At 41.7% G+C, this 9,190-nt stretch overlaps 1 protein-coding gene across 1 annotated transcript in view; it reads left to right on the forward strand.

Annotated features, from left to right (window-relative positions):
* The window catches only part of LOC134443888 (indoleamine 2,3-dioxygenase 2-like), a gene marked incomplete at its 5' end in the record, with an annotated part of 33,083 nt that extends 25,067 nt beyond the window's left edge, over positions 1–8,016 (forward strand). Inside the window, 4 exons of the mRNA XM_063193422.1 lie at positions 4,117–4,168; positions 5,798–5,946; positions 6,713–6,939; positions 7,389–8,016. Coding sequence (XP_063049492.1) covers positions 4,117–4,168; positions 5,798–5,946; positions 6,713–6,939; positions 7,389–7,718 — 758 coding nt within the window. The remainder of the gene's footprint in view (positions 1–4,116; positions 4,169–5,797; positions 5,947–6,712; positions 6,940–7,388) is intronic.
* Between the last annotated feature and the right edge of the window lie 1,174 nt (positions 8,017–9,190).

Here is a 9,190-nt window from a genome sequence, read left to right on the forward strand (position 1 = left end):
TATCTAGTCCATTGGTGTGACCTGTTTGTCCTTTGGTGTGATACTCCAAAGTGTCACACCATAGGACTTTTACCATCACACCAAAGGACTTTTACCATCACACCATAGGACTTTTGAGCTTTTGAGTTAATTTTAAGCCATGTCGTTGCCAACTGAAATACAATTTCACCTTTAGTAAGATGCATTTTCATACATCTACATAAGAAAAAAATATGAAAAATATACACTATTGTCAAAATGTATTTTATGGCTGTCACACCAAAGGACTACAAAACTAATACCTAGGTGTTTTATTTGATTCTGACCTAAAATGGGGCCAGCAGGTTGAGTTTTTATGTTCAAGGATCAGTCAGCGTCTTCATTTTTTGAGAAGGCTGAGAGTGTTTGGGATCGACAAAGACATAATGATGGCTTTTTACAGAGCATCAATTGAATCCATTATTAGATATGGCATCACAGTATGGTTTGGGAACTTGTCTGTTAAATTGAAGGCCCAACTACAAACCCTCATAAAAAGAGCAGAGAAAATTATGGGCATGCCCCCTCCCACATCACTTCAGATTTTATTTGATGAATCAGTGATGAGGCAGGGACAGACAATCGCAGAGGACCAGGAGCATATCTTGCATGGTGAATATGAACTGTTACCATCAGGTAGAAGATATAGGCTACCTAATTGCAAGACAAACAGGTTTAAATTTTCAGTGGTTCCTTGGTCTATTAGATTGCTCATAGTAGGTAGGTGTGTGTGTGTGTGTGTGTGTGTGTGGAGGGGGGCGTCTTAATAGTTCCACGCTGCTAAGGGTGTATACTCAGGATTATTTTTTGTGTAAATGTTCTAGGTCTATTGAATTGGGGAGTGTGTGTGTGTGTGAGTGTGTGTGTGTGTGTGTGTGTGTGTGGGGGGGGGGGGGTTGAAAGAGTCATGGTATGATATAATTGTGTGTTTATGTGCATGTTTGGATGTAGGCTACATGTTTACATGTTTTGTGGTTCAGTCCTGCATGTTAAGTGTGTTTTTTGTGTTTGTCTAATGTGTTGATACAGTATGTGTTCTGTGTAAACGATTAGACTCTGTGCCCATACCAAATTTCTCTCTAGAAGAGACAATAAAGGCTCATCCTATCCTATCCTATCCTATCCTATCCTAATACATCTTGTGGTAGCAAAACATAATTGATTGACTGAAGAACTCTGAGAAAAAAATCTAAAATCCACCCTTGCCATTGGCTTCTTAAGGGTCTAAAGTCACAATGTATGTACCGCTGGAGCTTCAACAATAGATAATTATCCACAGAATTAACCAAAAAAATGATGTCACACCACAGGACATTATTTTCTGCGACAAAGTTTCATAAGTCCATACGGTCTCAGAAAAACAGGAAAAAATTAAGCATTGCCACTTGCTAAATAGACACCTTGGAAAACATGCCAGGGTTGTTTAGACAAATGACTGAGCTTTGATTACTTATTTAAAAATGTTTTAATATGGAGAACCAGGCTTGCCTCAGTCACACCATAGGACAAATGTGACATTTGACTCAAAATTAAGTAAACTTGTTTAAGCTCTGGATTTATTACACATTACTTTTTCACAACAACGACATTAGTTTAATCATTTAAAGCATTGACAATTTTGAAAGCATGAATTTACTTAATTTTAAGAGCCTGCGACAGCAAAATTTACACGTCACGTCATCTACCCATAAACAGTTTTCATATTCGGGTTATTGCCGTTATCGGTTTATGAGAAATCCGATTCGCACAGGTAGGTTTTTGGCTAATAAACTGATTTCTCGTGTCATGTAACCAGCATAATCGGGTTAGTATCAGGTTATTGACATTCTAGAAGGATAAATAGCCAATCAAAACCTTAAATTCTAGCTTCGTGTCACAGACTTTAGTTGAACACAGGCATCCGGCGGACTGCATATAAACAGCAATAAATCGTTTACTCCAATAACCCGACTATTGCGGCCATATAAACGGGTTCAATCACATTGCATTGAAGAGCTGAACGATAGACTTCTAGAATGGTAGTTGCAGGTGCTCGTTAAGAATAGAATGTGGAGAGAAAGTGACAGTTGAGATGGAACCTTTTATTGGCAGCACCTGTTCTGATTGACTGTATGGCAGTTAGTATGGTGCTCTAAGGCAGAGGGCAGAATCGAAAACAGTTTCTAGGTCTTTAGATAGCTGTTGTTAAAAAACTAAAAAGAATTGGCACATGTCCTGCTCACAGATTGGAGTCATACGTGTGATCTTTCTAACAGTCTTTGAATGAAGTTTATAGGTTAAACGGTTCAGTCACAAATGGACCTCTTGTGGAAGATGTGCTGACCTCTTCAGAAAGGCACTTCAAGGGTCAATGGGAAAAGCCATCGGGCCAGCCCTGCAGTTTTTACACACCTGCCATTTAAAAAGTAATGGGAGTTGGGACATGATACTTGCACAGTTTGGAGACATCTCATAAAGCTCGCTAGCAACGCGTCAACTAAGCTTCTAGGTGAAAGTGTTGATGTTTTATGACCGAAAAAGCCTCCTACACTCTGATCTGTAGAGTGAAGGAACACTGTCTCCTGAGGGTTCTACCATTGTTTTCTATGGGGGACCCAAATTTGCACAAAATTGCCAAAAACGGAAAAACGACAAGAGACACGGACACGTTATAGCAGAAAAAATGATCTCCAAGCCGAGCCAGTCGTTTTAGTGTTTGAACGGTGTCTCTATCTCGAAAGGCCTATAGTCCAGTCAATCTAGCTCTAAAAAGGCCCAAACCCGGGACAAATTGCAATAGTAATGGTTCCTACTTTTAAGTGATCCTTAACGCCCTTGCATTAAAAATCTATAGCTTTATATTTAGTGGAACATACTTATTTTCAAGGTCAAAGTTGGCAGATTTCCCATTCATTTCTCCAGTGGGAAACAATATAGGATATAAGACAAGGGACAAAAGACGGAAATTAGCCTCTGGGCTACAATCTTGTATATTTAGCATTTTTGTTTAAATGCTGGCAATATATGCTGTCCCTTTCTTAAATAAATAAACTTGTAAACTTGTAAATTATAAAAGGTGAATAGGGTAAAAATTTAAACTATGACATATTCATTTGAAACTTTCACAGTTGGTAACTCACATTCAGACAAAAATGTTTTGTATTGCAAGTTTTCTGAAATATGATGATGAAATATGCAAATGAGGTCATATGTACTGAAGTATGTGATAAATCTGTGGCAACAGACCAAGCATAAAACAAAGTGCAATAGTAATGGTTCATACATTATATTGATCCTTCAACCCCTCTGCATCACATATTAAAAATCTACTTTCATCAATTCAGTGGAACATACTTTTCCCAAGGTCAAAAGTATCCGATTTTACCCACTGAATGGCAAAATGCATTGGAAATGTGCTACTTCAGACCTTCAAAAAAGTTTATTCCACTAAAGTGATGAAGGTAGATTTTTCATATGTGATGTAGGGTGGATTAAGTATCAATAAAAAGTGTGAATCAATACTTTTACAATTTGTTTTATGTTTTGCCCGTTGTTGCATAATTTATCACATGTTTAAGAAGATGTGATCTCATTTGCATATTTAATCATCATATTTCAGACAACTTGCAATACAAAAAATATTTGTCTTTGCTTGAGTAAATTACTGTGAAAGTTTCAAATTGATATCTCATTGTTTAAAATTTTAGCCTATTCCCCAAGTATCTCCTATATTGTCTCCCTATGGGAAAATGAATGGGAAATCTCCAACTTTGACCTTGAAAAAAAGAGTGTTCCACTAAATATAAAGCTGTAGATTTTTAATATGTTATTTAGACATACCTAGGGATTACAAAAAACTTGGAATGATTACTATTGCAATTTGTCCCGGGTCAGACGCTAGATTGACTGGCCTACTAGGAGGAGATCCATTTTCTATTTTTACTGCCCTGCACAAGAAAGCAACAAAGCAAGCAAGCATAAACGTACTTAGAGATTACTAGAATCTAGTATTGTTGTCAATATTTGTAAACAACTAATACTAATAAATATAAAACAAATCAATTATATTCATACAATCTTAAATTAATATAAAAATGTGTATGTGTGTGTGTGTCACAGATTATGTGGACCCCTCTGTTTTCTATGGCATCGTAAGGATCTATGGATCAGGGTATGTTGGTAATTATTACATTATCATACATTATTATATCATAGCACCTTTAGGCAACAATCACCACCACTGAACTGATTTTGGCATGTCTGGGCATGTTTCGTTGTTTTGCTTATGTGCTTTGCATGTGTGTGCATGTGGGCAGAAGGGAGTAGTGTGCACAATGTGTGTTTGTGTTTGTGCATGTGTGTGCGTGTGTGCGCGTATGTGTATGTGTGTGGTCTTGAGATTGTTTATTTAAGTTATTGATTTAGCCTGTCATCGATAAACATTAACCTGAACTAGGGCTGCACAATTATGGAAAAAATCATAATCACGATTATTTTGATCAAAATCACGATTTCGATTATTTATAGGCCTAACGATTTAACCCCCCACCCCCCTCCCCCCCCCCCCAAAAAAAAAAAAATAGTAATAATAATAATAATAATAATAATAAATAAACAGTAAAGTTATGTAGTGAATATGATAAAGTAATAATATATGCCATACAGTGGCAAGATCTTAGTTTGGCTCCTCAACAGGCCAACTGAGTGGCATCGCACTGTCCCAAAAACACAAGCAGGGCAGGGTGAGTGAAGACCAGAACATTTGCATGTAAAATGTGTGTAGGCCATACCAACACATTTAAGTATGTAGGAAGCAGAAGCAACTATGGCAGCTAGAAATTGTGTTGAATTTCACTCATTGTAATTTAACTCACTGCACCAGTGTAACTTTACATTACTTGTCCACCAAAGTAGCTATGATATTTACATGCAGGTGGGTGTTAATGAGTAGTGAGTAACAGCCACTCTAATTGTTGTAGACAACATTACTTAGCTTATTTCGTTTGTGTTAGCATGCTAACTAGCGATTTCTTAGACCAGAAATAAAGCTATTTCTCTTCATAACTACTTGGCTTTCCATAATCACAAACGGTTGCTGGTCAAAGCACATAGTTTCAAAACATCCTCAGAGACTCCAGCATCAAGCAATGGCTGGTTTAATGTTTGAATTCCTCATATATAGCCACCATTAGGATGAAACAACTCTGCCCAGCAGTGAGTGCACTGACACGGAGAGTTCCGTCTTCCTTGCCAAAATGCTGCTGCCCGCCCCCTCTCAGCACTGTCTGGTTATTGGTTCACAGACTTACCTTCCACCCAGAGACAGTTGTCAACAACATTACTATTGGCTGAAATGTCTTTGTGCTGAGAACGTGCAAGCAGTGCACAAGTCTGCAGGTGCGCGCAGCTTAGATGGAACACTGGATTTCCTCCCATAAAATCGTGATTTTCATGTTTTATAATAGTGGCGGCCAAAATAGCGATTTTTATTAAAATTCGATTAATTGTGCAGCCCTAACCTGAACCGTACATTATGTAAATGAAAGGAAAAAAATACTCTAGGGTGGATAAGGGGGGAAAGCCTAGAGCTTATTTCCATCAGAGGGGGTTCACTCACTGGTGATACTGTAGCTGTGCAGGCAAATGAATGAAGGTCAATGGGGTTTTCACTTGCCTGTGTTCGCCCCCTAGTGGGCTACCAAAAGGAACTGCAACGCTTACTGGCTACAATGGGAACCAATGGGAGTGAAGCTTCTCCTCTATTCTAATTTCTCTGTTTCCATTGGCCGCCCTAACACAGGTGGAAGGACAACCCGTTGATGCCAGAGGGACTGGTGTATGAGGGGGTGCAGGTGGAGCCCCTAGAGTTCTCCGGGGCAAATGGGGGCCAGAGCAGCCTGCTACAGTGCTTTGATGCACTGCTGGGGGTCAGGCATGAAGGGAGCAGTGGTGAGATACACCAACACACACACACACACACACACACACACACACATGCATGTACGTAGACACACACCGCTACACTGCTAATGCTCAGGGTCAGAAGGGAGCAGTGGTGAGATACACACACACACACACACACACACACACACACACACACACACACACACACACACACACACACACACACACACACACACACACACACACACACACACACACACACACACAAACACACACACAGCTGTAATGCTCGGGGTCAGGCATTAAGGGGAGCAGTGGTATGATACACTATCACACATACGCACACACGCATACATGTACATACACACAGAAGGGAGCAGTGGTGAGATACACCAACAGTCTCACACACAAACACGCACACACACATATTCACACACACGCATATACTCACGCATAGATGCGTACACACACAGCTACACGTTGGCTTTGATGCTTGAGATCAAACACGATGGAAGCAGTTGTGAGGCAGACAACACGAATACACACTCTCACACACAGAGAGAGAGAGAGAGAGAGAGAGAGAGAGAGAGAGAGAGAGAGAGAGAGAGAGCTGCTCAGAGTCCAACATGAAGGCACCAGTGATGAGACATACCATTAACATTAACACAACCATGAACAGGAATACACACACACACTCTCACACACATACAGCCACACACACACACACACAATGTGCTTCAACAAGCTCCAACATGTCAAACAGCGTACCGATTTGAAAACCAATTTGTTTTCTGTCCTACTGCAAGCGCAGGGGCTTTTCTGACACGCATGAGGTGCCAGTACATGCTGCCGGCTCACACGCACTTCGTGGAGGAGGTGTCACGACGGCGTCCGGGCGTGCGGGACTTCGTGCGGGAGCAGGGCGATGAGGAGCTGAGCGAGGCCTACGAGAGATGTGTCCATCGCCTGGTGGCCGTCAGGAATTACCACATCAACCTGGTGGCTCGCTACATCACCCTGCCCGCCTCACAAGCACAGGTATTACTACTACTATACGAATACTATCTAAAGCCTCGTTCACACACGTCGCTGCTTATTACTAGCTTCTCGCTCACCACATAGTCGGCACTGCCAATGCACAGGCGAGAAGTTTCGAACTCTGCATTCCAATTGGTTGCTCGCTTACTCGCCTCGCTCAAAGTTTAAATATTTTCAACTCAGGATTCACCCACATCACATCGCTTGTACTCTCCTCGCCTCATCGTCTCTCAGGGACACATAGACATTCTATTGACTGAACTCGCTGAGCAAGTAACTAGCAGCAACATGTGTGAACAAGGCTTAAGATGGAACATCAATGTGCACTGTGGCAAGAGGGTTTGCTATGTGAACTCCTCAACGACATGTGAATGTCAGGAATTTGATATGTCAGTGCAGTTGCTAAATGTGTCAATGAATTCACAGTTGCATGTCATTACACCCATCAGAAACTGCGTCTGTATGGGGCGGATGCGAATGAGGACAACACGGTCTCGCAGGCGCCCACCGCCCTTGAGAAGCGCGGCACCGGTGGCTCCGGCATCATGAGCTTCCTGAAGACTGTACGCAACTGCACGCGTGCCGTTACTGATTGGTCCACCACGTCCACCGCCTCACAGCCAAAGCCAACGGAAACACAGGAGAAGCACAGCGGGCGGGTCACTGTGAGAGTCGAAAATGGTGGCGGAGTGGAAGACAGAGGCGGACCCTCACAGAATAACCAGGAAGAGAGTTTGTCATTTCTTAGCTGGTTAACCTCAAAGCTCTGGCAGCCGTGAGTGAGGCTTGGTAAGACACCTGGGGTGTTACAATACACGTGAACAGAAAAACTGCTTACACAAAGTGCTTCCTGTTGTTAACAGAAATAGAATCACAGATGAGGATGGCCCCTGCCCATATTTGCCTTATAGGCTCCCATATTGCCAGTGATCATAGCCAGAGGTGTCAAAAAGGGAAATTGGATAAATTTTGGAGGATTTGGGGTATTTTTAGGAAATGATAATGTTTTAATGGAGGGCTGGGATGCGGTGGCGATTTGAAATTTATTTGGTTTATTTGTTTTGTATGTGCCTTGGGTTCGGGGTTGTGTTTATTTGTAAACTAAAAACTTTAATAAAGAAATGTTTGAAAAAAAAACACAATTTGCTTCCAACAGAAGTAAGTTATCTGAGTAATCATTAGACCCGTCAGAGAACTTCTAACCTATGAGAACGGTATCTCTCATTAGCTCCCATTATAGCCCCGTTGGCGAACGCAGCCAAGTAAAAGATGAATGGGAGCCTATTGGGCTAAATGGCTCAGCAGGGATTTGTGACGGTTCTGGGGTCCGTATCTCGAAAGTGTCTTTGCTAACGATGGTTGCAACGCCCTTCGTAAGAGCGACTCAACTCTCTCTCGACAGCGACGCTCACCACTAAATCCAAGGGAATGGTAAGACGGTCTTAAGACGGTCTTAAGAGGGTTAGCAACGACAAGAATCGAGAAACCCTTGTTCCCATTATAGCCCCGTTGGCAAACGCAGCCAAGTAAAAGATGAATGGGAGCCTATTGGGCTAAATGGCCCAGCAGGGATTTGTGACGGTTCTGTTCTCTGGTTTGTAAAGATGTGTGCACATTCTGTACCTTATCATGGAAGTTTTATTAGAAGTGAAGTTAAAGGTTCCTGACATGGCTTTGTTCTCGCAAAGACGTGTTAGTTTTGTCCTGCAACACGCTAGCATTCGGCTAATAATTGCTGGCTGAGGAATCTCTGCGACTATTCACGACCAGAGCTGACGAGAGACGTACTCTGACTGATCCTCGCAGAGACCTCTACGGTCACACACCTCAAAACCCCCCACCACCGTCCAACATGTTAATTGAAGTTGAAGGTGCCCAGATTCTTAAGGATGAGTAAAGTCATTTCCTCTACCCCATTTACACTTACCGCTTTTCCACCACCTTAAATGCAATAAATAACAGGTGTCCGCAACAATCCTAACATAACTTTAAACACATCGACATCTGAAGTCAGACTTAAAACCACAAAATAAATGGCGTAGTGCCGTAAAGTCAATCGTCACGTGTTATGTCATTGCTATAGCTGAAATAAGGGTCATTTTCATGAATCTAACACTTGACAAGATGCAAACGTGTCGGCAAATGCTTTCACTTACTCCTATCTATCGAACGCTACTTCATTATTTCCTGGGAAAAAAATACACGGGCAGATACAACTATGAGAAGCATACAGCCCCATTGGCACCCATTC

This window comes from Engraulis encrasicolus, unplaced genomic scaffold (assembly GCF_034702125.1).
Source record: "Engraulis encrasicolus isolate BLACKSEA-1 unplaced genomic scaffold, IST_EnEncr_1.0 scaffold_385_np1212, whole genome shotgun sequence".
Classification (NCBI taxonomy): Eukaryota; Metazoa; Chordata; class Actinopteri; order Clupeiformes; family Engraulidae; genus Engraulis; species Engraulis encrasicolus.